This window comes from Meleagris gallopavo, chromosome 3 (genome assembly GCF_000146605.3).
Source record: "Meleagris gallopavo isolate NT-WF06-2002-E0010 breed Aviagen turkey brand Nicholas breeding stock chromosome 3, Turkey_5.1, whole genome shotgun sequence".
Lineage (NCBI taxonomy): Eukaryota > Metazoa > Chordata > Aves > Galliformes > Phasianidae > Meleagris > Meleagris gallopavo.
In genome coordinates, this window is record NC_015013.2 from 23,206,855 (window position 1) to 23,229,176 (window position 22,322).

The window sequence follows — 22,322 nt, forward strand, 5'->3', positions numbered from 1 at the left end:
TTTTTTTTAATTTTATTTTAAGAGAGACAGAAGAATAATCTAAAAGACACTGCATCTCTGAACATTTTTTCTGAATGTTTTAAGCAGCTTTTCTTTTTGCCTTTATGTAAAGCTGTTAATCAACATATATTTAACTTTTAAAAATGACTACTGGAAAACAAAGCATACACGTGACTTTACTTGTATTACTAAAAGTAACAAGCTAAATAAATGTAGCAAAAAATTCAATTTGAGCTCTATATTCTTTCTTTTCTTAAATAGTGAAGCATTTTATTGAGAGACTGATGTTATTCATGTCTGATGGAGAAGTATTTTAGTTGTGCTTGAAAGTTTTAATACTTGACTAGTTGATAAGAAAGATCCTTGTTGAACAGACTATATTTACAATATGGTAATTGAAAAGCAGGGCATAAATGAAGACAGCATTAGATTGAGTAAATTCAAAGGATGGTTTTTGAAAGATGTTTGCACCTGTCTTCATTAGAAATAGAAGAAGAAAAGCAATTAATTTTTTGGACTTACAGATCTGTTAGGACATCAGCATTCCCCATCCTACTTGTTGGAATGATCTGTTAATGCATATCTACATAGCAAGTTTAGAAAGCTGGCAATAGACCTACTGTCAGAAATACCACTGGAATTCTTTTTGCATGTTAGTGTAGTTATTCTAGACATCCACTATTTCAGTAGGAATAGCACTTTTAGAACTAAGTACCTTGTCATATTTTGCTTTTGATTTCTTTTCTGTTTTCCAATTATTACCATGTATTTCAATAGGAATTAGAGAAAGAAAGAACAGATCTTATGGAAGACGTGACTTTAAACAGAAGGAGGATGAAAGAGCTAGAAGATAACCTTCTGTTCCAACTTACAAGCACTAAGGGTTCTCTGGCAGATGATGATAGTTTAATAATTGTACTGAATAATACTAAAAAGACAGCTGAGGAGGTAATACAGAAACTGCAAAATTCTGCTGAAACAGAGGTACAGATAAATTCAGCTCGTGAAGAATACAGACCTGGTGAGTGCAAAGTTGCCAACTATATCCTGGGCTGCATTAAAACAAGAGATGACCAGCAGGGAAAGGGGGGTGATTGTCCTCCTTTACTCAGCTCCTGTGAAGCCTTAACTGGAGTACTGCATCCAGGCCTGGGATCCCAAGCACAAGAGGGATGTGGATCTTTTGGAGTGGGTCCAGAGGAGGGCCACTAAGATGATCAGAGGGCTGGAGCACCTCTCCTCTGAGGAAAAGTTGAGGGAACTGGGCTTCTTTAGCTTGGAGAAGAGAAGGCTCTGGGGAGACCTATTGTGGCCTTTCAGTACTTGAAGAGAGCATATAAACAGGAGGGGGAACGGCTGTTAATGAGGGTTGGATAGTGATAAGACAAGGGGGAATGGTTTTAACCTCAGACAGGGGAGGTTTAGGTTAGATATTAGGAGGAATTTCCTCACACAGAGTGTGGTGATGCACTGGAACAAATTGCCCAAGGAGGTTGTGGATGCATTCCACAAGGAATCCAAGGATCCCAGCATGCATTCAAGACCAGGCTGGATTGTGGCTCTAGGCAGCTGGTTTAGTGGTTGGCAAGCCTGCCCATGGCAGGAGGCTTGAAACTAGATGATCTTTGGCATTCTTTTCAACCCAGGCTATTCTATGATTCTGTGATTCTGTGTAGTTATTGATAGAAGGGAAATGGCTGGAGCATATGATTAAAAGAACAATACCTAGAGTAAGAGAAATGACAGGGTGAAATCAGGATGACCATAATGGACGGGAAGCACTTGAAGCAAAATCTATCTAGAAAATGGTGTATTGAGTTATGGTGGACAAAATAATATTCATGTCAAATTTTTATAAATTTGAATCTATTCTCTCCCCGAACTTCCTGCTGCTCCTTATAGGAAGGTACCTATCTTTCTAATCTACTGCAGAAGAAGCCTGGATGGCTTGATTGTTCTCTCTCAACTGTGAAAATGCTGACACTTTTTATGGACTGTCAGTGAGAGTAGTCTTTAGGGTATTTGAGTAACTGTACAGTTGAGTTCAAAACAGCACTGTTTTAGGGAGCAGTATAAAGGTAAATGCGTTGTGTCTGTTTTGTTGATATCTTTTCTTAGACCCTTGAGAAATTATAGTCAACACATTTCATCATCTTTTGTCTTTTAACTGGGAGGTGAAAGCATGAAGCAAGGTGCTCTCTGGAATGTTATACTTGCATTTTAGGAAATGTGTAAAATAGTACAGTTAATGTAGCAGAAATCATTGTGGTTTTTATAAAATCTTTGTATTGAAAACCAAATGGTTTCTGAAAGTAATTTAAATCAGTGCTGGGTAAGTTAAATCAATTTAATCCATTTGGCTTTTTTATGGCTCTTATAAAATTCTGTAAGAGAAACTGGTTTGGATGCTCAAGCAGTTCTTGAAACTATCATATTTTTTATACTCTAACGTTTAATGGAATATCCCACCAACTAGTTTTTCTCTAAATATGCTCATAATTGTAAACTGAGCTTTATATAGTGTGCATTAATTACAGTAAAGATTTTCTTTTGTGCATGCATAAATGAAGATTAACTTAATATAATGTTTTTCTGGTCAGTAAAGAACGAAGCAACTCAAAGACCTTCAGATTACATGTATTCTTAAATTCAGTGTTTTTGTTGTAGGGTTTAAAGTTTTCTGTTTTGAAAACATGCTTGTTTTCTATTCTTCAGTTGCAACTCGAGGTAGCATCTTATACTTTCTAATTACTGAGATGAGCATGGTCAATGTGATGTATCAGACTTCACTTCGACAGTTTTTGGGGCTTTTTGACAGCTCCCTAGCCAGGTAATTTTGCTAACAAGTATTATTCATACTTACCCATTCATGGAGGTGACTGTAGTAGATCAGCTATTAAATTATTAAGAAACATACTGTATTGATTTTCAGTTACATAGAGTGACTTCAAAGGAACTGATATATTTTTTTTGTTGCTCTTTCAGCTGGGAAGTTGTTGCTAATTTGTTGTCTGATATTTCAGAATTTTGAGCTATGCTTTTTTCTCCTCCACATAGCATTCTCTTTAGTAAGGTATATCCAAATCGACATTCAACCACAGATCTTTTTTCCAACAGGTCTACCAAAAGCCCTATAACTAGCAAGAGGATTACTAATATTATCGAACATATGACATATGAAGTGTTCAAATATGCAGCCCGAGGACTCTATGAGGAGCACAAATTTCTTTTCACATTATTACTTACTTTGAAGATTGATATACAAAGAAACAGAGTGAAGCATGAAGAATTTCTGACGCTTATTAAAGGTTGAAACTACAGAACAGTTTTAAGTAGAGTGTATATATTATTGCAGAAAATTTATGAGCTGTATTTGTGTCTCCTAGCCTAGTATTTCCTTTTTGAATGTGAGAAGTCAGTCAAGCAAAGGAATATGTGTTTATCATTCTGCACTGGTGGCAGACAGTTTCATATGGTTTATAGGGACACATAAAATTTTGATAAGTTTAGCTATGAGAATCATGGAAATTTAAAAGGAAAATTGATAACTATAATTTCAGCTGATATGTATGTCTGCTGTTCAAATACCACCATGTATGTGGTTTTACTTTGAAAAATACTTATATTAAGTTTTTACTTTATTTGGTAACTGTGGGCTGACAAGCAAGCAAAAAAGAAACAAAAGCAAAACTTACAGTTTAAAAGAATATCTGACTGAGCTGAACATGACACATTCATGTCATTAGTCTTCATGGTATGCAAACAGGGTAACTGCAGTGAAAATCGTGGAGTGGCTTCATACTTTTGCTCCATGGTTTTCCAGTATGCTCCTAATTTTCTAGGCAGCACTTATTTATGGATTATAACTGTTAATTTTCAGAAACTCTTAATCTTCAGAAAATCTTAATTTCTCAAATATATATTTCTCAAATAACGTTTATTTTCAGGTACATTGTACAAGGACATGTCTAAGTAAATCTTAATGAAAGAAACAAAAAAACCCGAACTTATGTAAGTTAACCATATTGCAGATTGTATTTCACCAAAGTTGGCTTGACTTGGTTAATCCCTGTAACCTCATTTTTATTTGTGTTACTTTCTTTTAATCTGACTGGAATTCCAAGGAACGCAAATACACATACTGAATAAATCATCACATTTTCTACAGCAACAAATGTTTGAAGAAAAGTATTAGAAAAAAAGCTTAACTTTTTTCCTCTGTAAACTCAAGCTTACTCAGAAATTTATTGATGACTATCCTATGTTATAAAGTATATCTTCAGACAGGGAAGACAGGAAGTCATGTGAAATTGTCTTGTGGTATCTAGCTTATGTTGTCCAAATTTTCCTCTCCTTTTTTTTTTCTTTCAGGTGGTGCTTCCCTGGACCTTAAAGCTTGTCCTCCCAAACCAGCTAAATGGATCCTGGATATGACTTGGCTGAATTTGGTGGAGCTTAGTAAACTTAGCCAATTTTCAGATATTCTTGACCAAGTAAGCAAAAGCTTTTTAAAATAATCTGTTGTTTGGGGATGATTATTTGATAATGATCAAGACATGGAGAGAGAAACTGGTTTATTTTGTAAACAGAATGAAAATGATGGCTTCAATGTAATTAGTTTTGGCCCTGACTGCTAAGCAAACAGTATAAAAAGACGTAAAAATAAGAAAATGAAAAGTAGCATAAAAAAAAAAAGCCACCACTGAACAATCCCCTCCCCCCAAAGCAACAATAGGCAAAAAACAATTCCAAAACAAAACCAACACAGGAAAATTAGAAAAAAAAAAAAATAGAAACTTTCACACACTATAGTTATACATCTTTACAACTTGATATTATGCAATTCACATTTGAATTTGATTCTTCTTCCTCAAGATTATTAGAATTTCTTGCATCCCTGTCTTGCTTTCTTAAACTATGTTTTACGTTTGTTCCAATATTTTACTGATTATATGTACCTTGAAGTGCCTTGATGATACTAAGTGTAGTAGTAAAGTACTATTGTTGTAGTACTGTAGTATTATTCACATATAATACTTGCAATTTACTTACTCCACTTTACTATGTGAATAATACCTACTGTACTGGGGGAGTAGATATGTACATAGTGTTCTCAAAGCTAGAAGTCAAGCTATCTGCTTTCTGATCTTGCTATGTAGTTATTTCATTAGAGGAAAGTACTTAGCAGTAGCCCTTCTTTTCGAAATATGAATGCTTAGAAAGATATTGTTGCGTATCTTTTTGTTTTGTACTAAAAAGCTGAAAGCTTGTCCTCTCTTTTAATAGCCATACTAAATCTGTGAGTAACACTGAGAAATACTTGTGTGTGGATTAAGCATCTTTGACCCTCATTAAAAGCTTGCGAACTTGCAATGTTTGTTATATGACTTGTGTTTAATGACATTTACTCCTTTGTTGGTATAACCTCAGATTTCTAGAGCAGAGAGAGAGTGGAAAATCTGGTTTGATAAAGAGAATCCTGAAGAAGAACCAGTTCCTTGTGGCTATGGTCAATCCCTGGATTGCTTCAGACATCTTCTTCTTATCAGATCTTTATGCCCTGACAGGACCATTGCTCAGGTACATTTATATGGCCAGCATAGTCTATCCAGGTGTTATTAGAGAATAGTTAAAGAATTCCAATTCAGTACCTTTTTATTTAATACTTAAAAGGAATTTTTCTAATGGACCTTTGCACTGAATTTTCTGAAATTCTTCTCAGACAGATAGCGTATGGATTTTTTACAAGTTCTCAAAATGATTCTGATATTTTAGTATGGATATGGGATTTCATCTGGAAGCTGATGTGTTTATCCCTTATCAATTCAGACTGTATTCTTAACTGTTCTTGCTAATATTACTCACTGGTATTGTAGAAGTGTCCTCTTGTTAGGCTGAAATAAAATAAAATAAAATAAAATAAAATAAAATAAAAAAACAGTTATTGCATGGAACAATTGTAAGACCAACCTTAGAAAAATCCATATTAGTGTCTGTTCAAAATTTTTAATTTCAAATAATCTATTTAGAAAAGAGATAAATGTAAAATTAAATCTTAAAAAAATAATAAAACCTATTTAGGAGCCTATTCTAGGAGTCTTTGTGTTGCTCCAGTGCAGAAGAATACAAATTATGCAACTGCTGATAATTTCAGAGTTATGACTGGTAATTTACTGAAGTCAGAATACATCACTAATAATGTGGTATTCATTTTATGGATGCAAGCCTTTAGACATTGCAACTGAATTCAAAGAAAGTCTCATCATTTATTGGCATAGTCAATGAAAGGCTAAGCGATGCTGTGTAATGAATGTCTTAGATGCATGCAATGTATCTGAAACTAGTCAAGCAAAATTAGTTTTTCCTCAGTTCTGTTAACGGGGGCAAGATAGCCTTTCATCTTATGATTGTTTTACGAAAACAAATTATCAAATGCTAAATATGTTTTTCTGAGAAGTAACAGAGAAGTCTTACATTAGAGTAGATATCAAGAAGACTTCTTTACTGTAAGGGTGGTGAGACACTGGAACAGGTTGAACAATAAGGTTGTGTGTTGTGAGTGCCCCTTCCCTGGAAGTATTCAAGGCCAGGCTGTATGGGGCTTGCTTTGAGCAACCTGGTCTAGTGGGTGGTGTTCCTGGCTATAGCAGAGGGCTGGAACTACATGATCTTAAAGGTCCCTTCCAACCCAAACCATTCTATGATTCTACGTATTAACTGGGGGATTACTCTAAGAGACAATCAATGTATTGGGAAAGCATACAAGAAAGATTATCTGAAGCTGTTTGAAAAAGAGCCTTTTACATTTTGTAAAGGAAGAATAATGTGTTTTTTGCAGTAAATAAATAGGGTATAAGAGAGGTGATCTTTACTTACTTCCTCTGGATTTTTTCATCATTATTACCATTTATTTATAATTTGTTTAAGCATAAAGGTGGGAAAGACCTAATGACATTGAGGCTTATCTTGTATATGTTTTTCATCTTTTTCCTAAAATAGGATCTTCAAATATTTAAAACCTTTCTATTTGGCAAGGTTATTTTTTTTAATTAGTCTGTAATATATGTATATATATGTGTGTGTGTATATATATATTATACGTAATAATATATATATGTAACATAATATATATATAACAATGCATGGAGCTATATGCAATAGAATATTTATTTACTAAGTTTTAAGTGGTTTTATAAAGCTGTGAGAACTTTCGAAGACAATGTGAAATGTTAACAAATAAAGCAGATTAGTTGCATGTTTTTATTTCTGCTATTAAAATGTATACAGTATAGCATTCTATATTTTATACTTTTTATGTATAGTAAGGCCTATATAAATCTTACATCATTTGTTTTTCATCACATATAGCAGTTGTATTTACACTGGGAAGAAAAGGATATTAAGTGATTATGTAGTATGGTAAATTTACCCTCTTTAATATAGGCAAGAAAATATGTTGTTGACACTATGGGGGAGAAATATGCAGAAGGAGTCATCTTGGACTTGGAGAAGACATGGGAAGAGTCAGATCCACGTGTTCCACTCATATGCTTCCTTTCCATGGGCTCTGATCCAACAGACTCCATCATTGCTTTGGGAAAAAAGCTGAAGACAGAGACACGTTATGTTTCCATGGGCCAGGGGCAAGAAATCCATGCTCGTAAACTTCTGCAGCAGACAATGGCTCATGTAAGAGACAAATATAACAAATATGTGAATGTTTTCTTTGAAACTTATCAACGGAAACTCTTGCCATAAAACAAAGATTTTTGTTGTACAGTTAATGCTGTTTTAAGAACCTATATTTATTTGCATAAATACATGTCCTAAGTAATTGAACTTTCTTTTCACATTCATTTAATCGAACATAATAAACTTCTTGATTTTTTGTGCAGACATGATTATTTCACACAAAATGGAATTTTTGCTGTCGGTTCTTGGCTGATGAGCATATTTGAATTGATCAATTATTTAAAATGCATGAATTTTAAATGTTCGTCATTGGGCAAAACTGGCTGCGGAGAATTTCTTCCTTTAATATCTTTCATAAACACGTAGAGTGCTTATACTCTGTTCTGATTTGATTAAGATACATTGTCCTTAACCTACATCATAAACAAAGATTGATTTCAGTGCTTTTAGTGTGCAAACACTGTTGATATCATATTGATTCTGCTATTTTAAACTAGGGAGGTTGGGCACTTTTGCAGAACTGCCACCTTGGACTTGACTTTTTGGATGAGTTGATGGACACTATAATAGAGGCAGAGACTGTTCATGAAGGCTTTCGACTATGGATGACAACTGAAATCCACAAACAGTTCCCCATCAGCCTGCTCCAAATGTGTATTAAGTTTACCAATGAACCACCACAAGGGCTGAGAGCTGGACTAAAGAGAACATACAGTGGTGAGTGCTGGAGTGATTCAAAATTAAACTTTGGTTATTTTTGGACTCTTTGCAGTTAGTATGTGGTCACTTAATAGCCACTGCTAGTGCCTGGAAACAACTATGAGGAACTGATCACAACAATGTCAGGACATATCATGATTCTTTGAGCTAGAAATTGTGAAAATTAGAAGGAATAGAGAATCTGCTGAAGTTTTGATACCAGAACTATATAGATAGCAAAGCATGGAAATACTTTTTCTGTTCTCAAATATTGGCTGCTACACATTTCTGAATGTTTAAATTGTTAATCTCCTTGTGTGTTTTGGCAGAAAAGCAACACGTTTTCTTTGCTGGCAATTAAGTGCTCTTTACTGCATTCAATAAAGGTCTGTATTTAAAGAGTCTTTGTAGAAAGCAACTTAACATGAATCTCAACTATTAGTAAATTGTATGTTTTCTGAAGATTACTCTTTTTGTCTGGACTAATTTATAGTACTGTTTTGATTTGTGCTATTGGAATTAAAAATCTCCAGCATAGAACAATATGTAGGATAGTAATTTTCTCCTGGGGAGGCAGATAGCCAACTAAATATCCCTAGGAATGATGTTTTAGTACTGATTTGAAGTACTTTTGAAAATACTATTCCTTCTTATAAAACTCATTTATAACCAATAGGTGTCAGCCAGGATTTGCTAGATGTCAGTGACATGGTACAGTGGAAAGCGATGCTGTATGCTGTAGCTTTTCTACACTCCGCGATTCAAGAAAGACGCAAATTTGGATCTCTGGGTTGGAGTATACCCTATGAGTTTAACCAAGCTGATTTCAATGCCACTGTACAGTTCATTCAAAACCACTTGGATGGCACAGATTCCAAGAAGGTAATTAACATTTCTGGGGAAGGTAGATTAATGCCATGAATATTTTCAATAGCAGAATGTATTACATAGTTTCCAATAACTGAAACTCAAACACAATTTTAAATTATTATTTAACTTCCACAAACATTCGGTGTTTCAAATATACATGCTTGCAGCACAGGATATTTAAATTAGACTTTTAAATCCGTGCATGTAAAATTCCCAATATTGTATATTTAAACAAAACAGAAATGAAAAACAACGCCCCAAGCCTTCTCCTTCCAAAACTTCACAAGCGTAATATAGAAATAGAAATATAGATCTCCTTTTCAGTGCTAACTATATCAGATAGTTAAAACAAACCACTTTTTATACTTTTTTGTCTGAATCAGTTTTGAGTAAAAACACTGACTCGACTTCTCCAAGCTATCTTGGCAGCATAATGAAGCAGACTGTTGCCTTTACTGACAGCATAAAACTTCTTACTTTCCTCACTTTCATATGGTCATTTGTATTGAAGAGATATATGGCAGATCACTTTGCAATTAACCTTTCAAAAGAAACTGATGGAAGTGTAGTTGTATCCCTCTTGCTCAGGTGCCACAACAGCATTTTGAATTAGTTGTCAAGGTATTCTATTTTGAGAAATCTGGTCTAGTATCTAGTATTAGATATGGAGATTGGTGGCTCAGTCTGTGCCAGAGAGGTTGGAGCTTCATGATCCTTGAGGTCCCTTCCAACCCAAGCCATTCTATGATTCTATGATTCTATGAAATCCTTGAGGGTGTTCTGCAGACACAGTATTATAGTAACACAAGAGTAGTAAGAAAATAATTATCTTCCAAAAGGGACAGAAATGCAAGATTTAGTGTATCAGATGATCATGCTAAGGGAGATATAAATAAGAGAGAAGAGGATTAGCTGAAGTCAATTCTTTCTGTCTGGTTGTAGGGGATTTCCTGGAGTACTGTTTGTTACATGATAGGTGAGATCCAGTATGGTGGCCGTGTGACAGATGACTATGACAAAAGGCTGATGAACACCTTTGTTAAGGTCTGGTTCAATGAAAAAATGTTCAGTCAAGAATTCTCCTTCTACAAAGGATATGGCATACCCAAATGTACTGTGGTGGATCAGTACCTTCAATACATACAGGTTGGTAAATGAAAGCTGCTTAACAGGAAGAAAAAGTTTCCCTTAAGTTTCTCAGAAGTTCCCTAGTTCTGGAATTTTGTCTTCTGAGTTTATGTATTCTGTCTCCACAGACTCTTTATTGCCTTCTAACTGTTTGCTTATTTGTTGGTGTGAGTTATTGCTATTATTGCATCAATACTCTTTTCTGTGATTTGCTGGAGGGATGTACTGGAAAGGATACAGTTATTAAAGAGAGTATAGAATGGAGTCCAGACATTGAGTACATCCTCACAGAAACAATGCTTTGATATGGCAGAACAAGGTGACTATTAAAATAGTGTATGGAGGTAAAAACTGAATTTATTGTTAACTTTAGTGTGACTTGAACTGTGACATAACAAATAGCTCAAAGCAAGATATTTGTAGTAAGTCTGTTTGAAGAAATCCGTTCTCTTAATTAACCTTATTTTTGTTTCTTCTTTAGAATATAGTTAGTATATAAATCTATCTCTAGTTGTGCTCTTTTTATTTTTCACTTTATAGAGTCTTCCTGTTTATGACACACCAGAGGTATTTGGTTTGCACCCCAATGCTGATATCACTTATGAAAGTAAACTTTCCAAAGATATATTGGACATCATCCTCAGTATTCAGCCAAAGGACAGCTCTGGTGGAGGAGGTGAAACCCGAGAGGCAGTTGTAGCCAGACTAGCTGATGATATGCTGGAAAAGCTTCCTGCTGATTATGTACCATTTGAAGTGAGTTATTGAAATTCTGTCAAAGACATTTGCTATATCTTACTTTGTATGAATTTAAAAAAAAAATTATATTGGTTGTTCTAAAAATGCATTTATACTTATTCATCCAGACTATACTTTAAAAACGTATTTCATAGTGGTCTAACCAGATACTTAACGTCTATAATGAAGTCACTAAGTATGGACTGAAGACTTTTTTAAAGAGCTCTTCAAAAATATTAAACCACTTAATGCTCAAGTTGTCATTTGCACTAGGGAGGGCAGAATGAGTCATTAATGTTTCAGTTAAGGCTGTTGACATTGTAGTAGGTGGTATTTTACAAGTGTACTTACGCTTCTAGAAGTATTACGACATTAATATATGTATTACTCTGGCATTCCTCTTACAACATGTAGGTAGGTTGTTTCCTTTTCAGCAGAAGGATTTGATCTTTTTTTTTTTTTTTTTTGTCCAAAAAGTTTAAGAAGTGATAGCTTTCATTGTCTGAAGCCTAACGTTAGTATCTCAGGACTCATATTTACATGTAATAGCTCATGTAATGATATTTATAATGGCCACTTGATCCTTCACAGAAATTTTATTTCTGAAATAGTAACTTTACCTCTATTTATGTGGAAAATGTGATATCTCTGGAAGTGAGAGATTTCCTAAGGTAGAAAATTTTTACTGATAACAAAATACACAGACACAAATAAGTTATACTCTGTCCCCATCCTCAAAACTACAGTTTAGTGTTTGAATAATTTGTATTGCTTCTGGGTCTTTAGTTGATCTAAGTTGTACTTTAGAACCCCGGAATTTTAGGATATTGACATTAAATTTCTTACCAGATGAAGTTGGTTGTGAACATCAAATAAATGAGACAAAAATGCTTGTAAAATAGTTAAGGTTCCTGTATTTCCAGTATCAGAGGATACTGAACTTTTGTATTTCAATTTATTTTCAAAAGCATGAAAGCAAGAAGTTTTGGTTTTGACACCAGAAAAAGCATTTACATTTTTGTTATGAAATGGATGTAAGGCACCACCACGTATCATCAGAAAAAAACCTCTCACACCTGTGTTTTGTGCAGGAGTGAACTTTAAAAGATTGCTGAATTCATCTGCTCATTTAGGCAGTAAGATGTTTTACTAATTAGATAATTTGCTCTCCATCTCTTCCTTGGGGGTGATGAAATTTCTGATTTGTTATATTTTTGTATTCGACTTAATCTTTAATGGATGTTAGCGTGAAGACTCAATATAAGGCTTGGTAGCTTATAAACCCCTAAATTGCCAAGATGCAGATGTATGAGAAGGAGCAAAGAGACCTGTACAATCTGACAGCTTTCTTCCTTTTTTTTCATAGTAATAACATTTCAAATACTCTCTTTAGGTACCCACGCTGCTATATGTTTTCTGTAACCCATTATTAGTTACATAATCTCCCTTCACTCGAATGATATAATTATGTTAGTGTATACTTTGTCTGGGCAGATGATTTATCTGAATTTTGAATAACTATCAGTCTCCCAAAGGTTTGTACTTGCTGAAGTTTCTGAACTATAGTCTTCCTAGAAGTCTGAATTTTGTGACTTTCCAAAAGGCCGTAGTTACTGAACCAGAAGTCTGAGATCTGCAGAAGATTATAAACTTCTCAGAATTGTATTGCTATAATGATGGGCTAAATTTCCTGGTCGCTGCTAGCCCATCTCTCTTCAGTTTTTTTTTAGCATTGCCAGATATGTCAGTTAATAAAGGCGTACTTTATTCGTTGTCATTGCATAAGCCAATTTAGCCTTAGAAAAATCTTTTGGGGAGGATCAACTCTGATCCTGATTCTGTCTTAAATTAGGGTTAAAATGACAAATTCAAATGTAATTTGTAGTAATAAAAGTGAATGTGAAATACAAAAATATTTCATTTGTTGATAACTATATAAATTCCTTTTTTTGTTGTTTTGGAATAAATGTGTCTCAAAATCGGAATAAACTGGTATGTAATTTTTTTTACTTATCTCACAAATAGAATCATATAGTCAAAGAATAGCTGTAGTTCAAAGAGACTTAAAAGATGATTTAGTTCCAACCTCTTGCATGCTCATTGTTGCCACCAGCTATATCAGGCAACTCAGGGCCCTCTCCAATCTGGTTTTGAATGCCCATTCCATGGGCCCATTCCAACAGCTCTGTGTCTTTCTTGTCTTGGGGGCTCCAGGCCTGAACTCCAAATGGAACCTCGCAAGTGCAGAGTAGAAGGCCATATATAAATTTAAAAAATATACATTTATCTCCATACAGTTGTTATTAAATTGTTAAATTTTCACTTTTGATAAAAATATATTAGCACTTTTTATTAGAATACAAGATTGCCTACCATTGTGATAGTTCCCAGACACTGCTGATAAATAGTGCTGATATTCTGATGCAGAGTGGCTGGGGTAATCACTCTTGATTGGTTTGTACAAAGTGAACCATGGAAATTACCTGTTGGCATTAAAGTTGAAGTTCTTGAAATGAAATATGGCTGAAATGCTGCTTAAATTACCTTAGCTTATAGAATTATATAGAGACTGAGTCATAATTCAAACTAAAACTACAGCCAGTCTCAGCATCATAGATTTTACTTAGAACAAATGCTGTATTTCTGTCTTGCAGAGCACTTGAGAAATATACCAAGCTGACGGTTTAACTTCTTTAGTATTATATTTTAAAAATTGTTTCGATGCCTGACCTTGACATACATCCACCCTTGGCTTTTATTTCTGTTGAAGGGTCTTTGGTTTACTACTTACAGGTAAAAGAGAAACTGAAGAACATGGGACCTTTTCAGCCTGTGAACATATTTTTGCGACAGGAGATTGAACAAATGCAGAGAGTTATTTCATTAGTAAGAAGCACTCTAACTGATCTAAAACTTGCCATTGATGGGACAATTGTTATGAGTGAAAATCTGAGGGATGCTTTAGACTGCATGTATGATGGGAGGATTCCTGCAAGCTGGAAAAAAGTAAGTGCTACATTTTTTTTTTTTTTTTTTTGTTTAGAGGAAATTATTATAAATTTCTAGGCATACAATAAATACTTGTTTTAAGCACATGTGTACATGTTCACTAGGATATTGTGCAACTTCTGGGGTAGAATTTGGGCAAAAATAATCAAAGCAAGTCCTCTTTAATTTATAAAACCAGAAATGAGTGTGGGAGATACAGGCATTTCCCATCTTGACAAACTATTGCTTGTTGGTGGTTAGAAGGCTAGAGAGAAGAGTATAACATTAAATGTCATGATAGATTTACAAAAATAGCACCCACACTGATGGAGTCCAGTGTTGCTATTCTTTGAGATTAGGACAGAATAGTAGAAGTTGGAAGGGACCTCTGGAGATAGTCTGGTCCAATCATACTTCTTCAAGCAGGACTAGAGAACATATCATAGGATTCTCCAAGAATGAAGTCTACAGCCTTTCTATCCATTCTGTATTCTGGTTTCAATCATCCTCACTGAGGAAAAAAGTAGCAATTTCTTAAATCTAAAAGGAAATTTTTCATGTTTTGTATTGTGCCTATTGTCCTCTCGCTGTGAAGAGTCTGAACTCTGTAACCTTCATTCTCTCTTCATGAGCACTGACAATATCTCCCTTTAGCCTTCTCCTCTGCATGTTATTCAGTCCCAGCTCTCTCAACCTTTCTCATATGATAGATACTCCAGTCCCTTAGCCGTTGTCATGGCCCTTATTAAGACTTGCAAAGTCTTGATCATGTCATTTTGCTTGGTTTTATATGGTTGATATTGAAGTGGTGTTTACTACAGCATCAATTAAGACCAATTAAATTGATTTTCATATTCTAGCGTTGTGCTAGGCTAGCTGTCCTGGTGGTGCTATTTTGAAACTAAGGTAAAATTAAATATTCTGTAATAATTATATACTGATACAGAATAAAATAAAATGCTATCTGTCTCAGAGGAAAGAGTGTCTGATGGATAGAAGTGGCATTGGGTTTTATTAAGCTGCTTATTGTAATTTTTTTTACATATTGAGAAATTCATACTCACTGGACAGCTGAATAGAGTTGTTTAATGGACATACATGTGCTCTCCTAACTTCAGATAGAATCCTTTGAATTAGTTAACTGCTAGAATAATGGAAGAACTCTTCCACTTGTGTATTTTAGTGTGAATATTTGATTATATTTGAAAACATTAACCAGCCATCCAGCTAAATTTTTTTTAAAAGCAATTAAGTTTTTTAATTTAAAAGATTTCATTGTATTACATTTGTCTTCAATCCATGGGTTGAATTCTGACAGCCCTCTTTGATTTAAAGAATGTAATTAGATTATTCCACTCTCTCACTTACAAATCGGAAATATAAATTATTTTCAAGGAGAACGAGAGCTGTTTATAGCAACTGATGGAAATAAATGTAGAGAGGTTTGTTTTGCTTTGTTTTTATTAACTAAGTGTTTTCGTGGTACAAAACACGGAGCATAACAGATGCTTCACAGCACAAGTATAATAGGACTACTCAAAGAGAGAAATAATCACAAATCTTTCCATAGTATAAGCTCAATTTTCCTTTTTTTTTCCAGAAAAAAACCAAATAGATTCAGCAGAAATCCTATTAACTTGATGCATTGACTCTGACTTTAGAAAGACACATAGACAATAATTCTTCCTAGTTCTCACAGCTATCTGATTTTGAAAAAATGTCTTAAAATAGACAATTACCACTGGGAGCATTAAGCATATCTAAATTGGATACTAGCCATGAAATTGAACAGAACAAGAATTTTCTTCAGGTTTCAGTATGAGACAACTATCAGACTAAAAGTTAATATATGAAAAATGAACTTTAAATGCTTTACTAATATCATGTTGTTTACTACCTTGTGAAGAGTCGCATTCTATTGACTTGAATATGATGTTTTAAAACTGCTGAACAAGATTAGAAAATGAACATGTTGTTTATTATTTTTTAGGCATCTTGGGCTTCCAGTACACTTGGTTTCTGGTTTACTGAACTTCTAGAAAGAAACAACCAGTTTTACAGTTGGGTTTTTGAAAGCCGACCAAACTGCTTCTGGATAACAGGGTTTTTTAATCCTCAAGGATTTTTAACTGCAATGAGACAGGTAAACAGTGTTTAAAGTCTCACTCTGTGTGTTATTAGATATACAGTTTATTTTTTTTATGTATATGGTTGTGTTGAATGCTGAGTTATGCACATGACTCTATGCTATCAACCAGGAAGACATACAAATGCTTGACTGTTTAAGACTTTCTGAATGTTATTCTGCCACACATGCTTTTTCATTATCAACTGCTTGTATGTTAATTTATTTTTTTCTACTTTGATCCTGGCCTTATATGTGTAGACACTGCCTTACAATATTATTAAGTTAGAGTGGGTAATTAATGTCTCATATCTAATGAACTTCTTTTCCTCTTTTATTTTTTTTTTTTTTACACTTCTGCAATTCAGTAGCTGAGTTTTATTTATTTATACTTGTCAAGTATGAAGTTTGGAGCATTTATTAATGTATGTGTTTCTGTGGATATATTGATTGTGTTGTTTGCTCAGCACGGTTGAGCCAATTTTTGCTTAAAAAGAGAACAGTAAATATCTATGTTCATCAGCATAGTTCATAGTTCTATCTGTTTTGGGCAGGAAATAACAAGGGCTAACAAAGGATGGGCTCTCGACAGTGTAGTGCTGTGCAATGAGGTTACTAAATGGATGAAGGATGATATCACAAGCCCTCCTGTGGAAGGTGTCTACGTGTATGGGCTGTACTTGGAAGGAGCTAGCTGGGACAGAAAAAACATGAGACTAACTGAATCTAAGCCCAAAGTGCTCTTCGAGATGATGCCAGTTATAAGGATATATGCAGAGAATAACAGTAAGTAGCTGTATTGTAGAAGACATTAATTTGATAGACTTCATTGTCACCCTTTTATTTCAATGGCATGAAAGACTCTTGGACTTTAGGAATTTCATCAGGCTGTATCCCATTCAGATAAACATCTTGAATCTTTTTGAACAAGGGAGACTTCTTAGTCTTCCACAAAAAGCAAGCTGTTGACTTTCCTTGACAATTAATAATGAGTACTTCTTGCACTAATATTTAGATAGATTAATTGTACTAAGAACTTCTAAAACATATTGCAGATGAACTGTTCTTTGCCTCATGACAAACATGCTTGCCTTCAGTCTTCCATTGTGACTAAAGGTCTTAATTTCCAGTAGAAATTAATAATTTTAACATTAATGTACATGCTAGTGGTGCTATTAATATACAACTTTGGAGATACTGTTGCTTACTTTTCTCAGAGTATTTGGGTATTGTGTGGCTCTGAAGTGAGTTAGTCTATTTTCTCACTGATATTTTGAAGTACCTGGTAAACATTTGATATGATGGCTTAAAGATCAGAAATCTGGATATTTGCAGAATGCAGCTCCTAGCTTGAGAGGTTTGAATCAAAATTTATATGTACAAACTCTTTAACCTCTATAGCCCCAACACAAGTAACCTTTTCCATACACTAAAAGCCAATGTAATATACAAGTTTTTCATATATGAATATATGTATAAATATATGTATACACAACATAGATATATGTATGTATAATGTGTATCACGCATTTAAAGTATTTAGAGATAACGTGTTATATATGTACTGTTTATATATAAAATTACACTTTTTTTTTCCTGGACTGGGCTATGCTGAGTTAAGACAAGTAAGGAAGCAGTGGAGGGATGTGATAGAATATCACACATTTTGGCCTTTGAGGCAGAAAAGGGCTGTAGGAACTGAAAGGAAATTAGGAGACCAAAGAACAACAAAAAAATTGTTTTGTGGATATGTATGATTTAGAGTAATGTTTACTTTTGAGGTATGTGTGTGTAAAATAGGAAGGGCCATTGAAGAGAAACATGCAGTAGGACAGGAATACCCAATATTCAGTGTAAAATTAGAAACTTCTGTTGAAAAGTGTTCCATCTCCAGAAGCAGAACCTGCTTACATGATATTTTGCCAGGGTTTTGCGTAGGTAATATTTTATAAGAGATATAATCACTGTGAAAGCAGCCAATATACACACTGAAATACTAAGCAAGACTAGACTATTGTTCTGATTCCTAAGTGAAGAAGACAGTGATTTATACTCTGAAATACTAAATGCATTTCAAAACAAATTGTTCACTGTTTTTCCTTTTTTTTTTTTAACACAGTAATAATATATTATTAGTACCTAATGTTCAATGGACAGGTTGAACTAGTAATTGTGCTAATGAGGCTAGAGTGTCCATTTACATTTCTTGCTATATCCTGTTTCTCATGGCTGACATTAAATCCGAAATCTCCCAGAATTTCAAGTAGTATGTAGCATTCATTGGAATAGCATGGTGGTGAACAATGCGAGAATTAAGTAAAAATTTTTTCTGTGGTGGTTTTATATTTCCTTGTGCCCAGTCCACTAAAATCCTGTTTTTATAACCCAGTTTGATTTTCTTCTACATCTTTTCTGTCATCTCAGCTTCAAAAGATCCACGTCTGTATTCGTGTCCAGTCTACAAGAAGGCTATTCGTACAGATGTGAATTACATTGCTGCTGTGGATCTTAGGACCCTTCAGCCTCCAGAGCACTGGGTACTGCGTGGGGTAGCACTTCTCTGTGATGTCAAATAGTGTTCAAAAAAGGTTTCTGAGTATTTTTTTCTGATTTTAAATGTTTGTAACAATTAGATATAGGATGGATCACTTTATTAAAATGTATTATTAAGTTGTAGACTCCATTATGGTAATTTTAGTAAATCATTCTCAGTGAACTTGCATAACAGGCTTACATAGGCTAATACTTAGAGTAATAATAATTTGTTAAACTGATTCAAGCACCACTTTGATATCTGTCTTTTAATGATAAATATCTCACTATTGTGTGCTTTATTTCACCTTGAATAAAGATTGACTTGAACATAGTTACCTTTTGGTGCTTAATTATGGTTGTATCAAGGCTTACCTTTAAGCAACTAAATGCATTATTTGTCAGTTTATTCCACTATGGAAAACTAAGCTGAGTTGATCACTTGTATTAGTTAATATTCTTCATGACATTCCATGATTGTCTTGTGGCTGATTGTTTATAGTTTGCTTGCTGTCTAAATACGGAAAGTAAGAATGGAATAACGTTGCATCTGTTCTACTACTGTTGAAGAACAAATTCATGATATAACATACAAAAACAAGCATTTGACAGCTGCTGGAATTCCTTATTACCTGGTTCATGACTTATAAGTATGTGCTGGAAGGGAAGGGAAGAAGTTTTTATGTGTCTGCTGCAGTCTTTTTGCTTTTCAGCTAGATAGGTCCATGTAGGAATCTATCTTCAAAGAGAAATGTTATTACCTCTACTTAGTTTCCAGAAATCCTCCAAATGCTCATCAGTGTTCTAACTTACCGTAAACTCATGTCTTTCACCAAGAGACCTTCCTCTCCTTCAAAGATACACAATGTTCTTGTGAAGATCATCATCTACATTAAGAATATTCAAGCCATTTCTATTTCAAATGGCACTTCTCAGATCGTGATTTTTTTGTACTATTTAATACTGTAAAGAAGACAAGAAATACTGTGTGAAGAAGTCAAACCACGAAGTAATTGTCAGTGAATGAACTTCACGTGCATTTTTTTTTGGTGGTATTTTCTATGAAGCTTACATAGGGAATAGGGAAGTTCCCCAAATGAATACGTGTTGGTGATACTAGTTATGCCTGAAGGCTGATAGATCAGTGAAGCAGTCACTGTTATTTCTATTCTCCTACCTCCATTTCTTATAAGGTTTGGCATCAACTTTTTAGGTGCCTGCAAACAAACAAACAAACAAAAGATGGGAAGGTTTTATGAGAAGCTCTTTTGAAATGCAGGAGCATGTCTGGGTTCTGAGTGCATACTCCTGCTCTCTGAGGGGCTTTGTGACCTGGGCTTGTGTACAATTTGGTACAATTGAAGATCTGGTAAGAAGTCTCACCGAAGGCTGCCTTTCCTTATACTGGAAGCTGTTAAAGTGAAGTTCTTGCCCTTGGTCTATACCAAGGACTTAGTTTGTGTACTCCACACCAAGCAGCTAAATTGCAGCTACACTGCAGCTGTGCCTGTGCCCATGTATGTGGTCCTTGCCCCTCACCTACTCTTTTGGCTTTCTGACTTGACCTTGGATCTGCCTCATTACAATGGGCTTGCTTGGCAATCACTGACCTGTGCGTATACTGTTTGCCTTCAATAGATTACTCTGCCTTGTAAACCCATCTTTTTGGCATGACATCAGATCTACTCTATTATTATAGACTCATCAATTAGATTGGTTTGGGAAAGATGCTGTAAGAAATCATAGAATCACCAAGGTTGGAAAAAGATCTCCAAGATCACCCAGACCAACTATCTACCCACCACCAATATTTCCAAACCAAATCTGTCAGTTTCCTTGCTAATCTGATCAATATTTACTAGGAAAGTAAATAATGAGAAATGGTGAAACCTGTTAGCTCTTGTATAAGATTGCGAAAAGAGTGTGTGCAAAGCATGTCTAAGAAGTGCTTTGTGAAATAAAATGTGTTCAAAAATTCTTCCCTTCCTAAGTCATCATACATAAAAATCAATTTCTTTTGTATTAACTTACATAAATCAATATTGTTTCGATTGAGATGTTTTGCAGAAAATGTGCAGACAATAAAAAATTATTGCAGTCAAAATTGAAATGACTTCAAAGAAAAATGTTTACTTCATTTCACATATAAAATAAGTTGGTTCACATTTCTTCTTGACACTCTGTTGAGCAATAATCAAGCTCAAAAATATGTATCAGACTAGACAGAAACATGTTGAGTTTTACTTTTAGATATTTTTAAGTTATTCTATCATTCTGGAAAAAAGTGACCAACAAAGAAGCAATTCTTGTGAAGAATAAGAAATCATTTCATGCTTAAAGTATTTTTCCTATTTTGGTCTCCAAATTCTGTGTTGTAATCCTTACTTAGAAAAGACCAATAAAGATATTCCGTGAATAAAATTAGAAGCCAGTTAAGAATTGCATTATATGTGCATAATAGAAGAAATTTTAGAAGAGAAGAGTCTATGACAAAATGCAATAGAAAAGAAATCCTTATGGGAGAAAAAAAAAAAAGAAAAAAGAAGTAGTGCTTCGTAAGCTAGTTGTTTGCTCTGGTTATGCAGTTGTTTCTGTTTTCTATAACACACAAATGACCAGATGGAAAATCAGGCCATGGAAATATCATCCAACCCTTGTGTTTGGTGTTTGCAATCCAGTACAGCCAGAGGCTGTCTCAAAATAGTACTTTATGAGCAGGGCAGCACATTTTCATGGGACTGAATGAATTCTTGTAATGAGGAAGGAAAAAAATGTCTGAGAAGAAGTAGAAGGGATCAGAATCACCACAATATTTCATTGTACATTCTATTTACTGAACTAGTTTTATTTTAGGGAATATTTTCTCTAGATCTATTATTCTAACCATGGTTGGTAGATGTGGATATAGCTAGTATGCAGATCTGGATATTAGGCATGTATAGAGTACTTCTGTTTTTCTCAAAAAAATATATCAGAAACTTTAAGACACACGTTGTTTCCAGTGATTGTACCAAACCTTTGAGAACTCTATTACCACTCTAAATTGTCTTGATGACTTGATTGGATGGTAGAGTCACAGTGGCAATGGCTATACAGAAAGTGGCAGGATTCCACAGTGTATGTCCTAGAGTGGGGGCATCTGGATTTTGGAGGCAGTTCTCACTGTACTAAACCACACTGATTTTGTTTCTTTTTCTAGCACCTGTCCATTGGGAATATGGAAATCAGATATGTTCCATGTATTTTTGGTTTGGTATTAACAAAAGCTCTGACAGTGAAAAGCATAGGAACAGCACTAATATCTTTATAATTAGTTCAGGGATATGGTCCACGTTATCACATCTTGTGGGTTTTACAATGCAAGCTGTGGCACTGGGGCAGTCAATAAAAACCATCTCTGTACTTTTTCTCAAGAAGAGAATGTTCTTTGTGTGAAGGGGAGATAGGGACTGAGGAGGGATCAAGACAATCATAATAGGTACTGAGTAGACAGAAGTTTCTGCCATTCAGCTGAATAAGGTTAATGCTCAGAGGTGGAAGCTTTTGGGGA

The 22,322-nt window shown here is 34.5% G+C and overlaps 1 protein-coding gene across 1 annotated transcript in view; it reads left to right on the forward strand.

Annotated features, from left to right (window-relative positions):
• The window catches only part of DNAH5 (dynein axonemal heavy chain 5), a 108,666-nt gene extending 89,361 nt beyond the window's left edge, over positions 1-19,305 (forward strand). The window contains 14 exon segments of the mRNA XM_019613825.1: positions 778-1,021; positions 2,716-2,830; positions 3,118-3,308; positions 4,372-4,493; positions 5,431-5,580; positions 7,444-7,689; positions 8,190-8,409; positions 9,068-9,273; positions 10,204-10,407; positions 10,930-11,145; positions 13,921-14,133; positions 16,106-16,258; positions 16,795-17,026; positions 18,665-19,305. Of these exon segments, the coding sequence (XP_019469370.1) occupies positions 778-1,021; positions 2,716-2,830; positions 3,118-3,308; positions 4,372-4,493; positions 5,431-5,580; positions 7,444-7,689; positions 8,190-8,409; positions 9,068-9,273; positions 10,204-10,407; positions 10,930-11,145; positions 13,921-14,133; positions 16,106-16,258; positions 16,795-17,026; positions 18,665-18,816 (2,664 nt within the window). The 3' untranslated portion in view covers positions 18,817-19,305.
• The last annotated feature ends 3,017 nt before the right edge of the window (positions 19,306-22,322 follow it).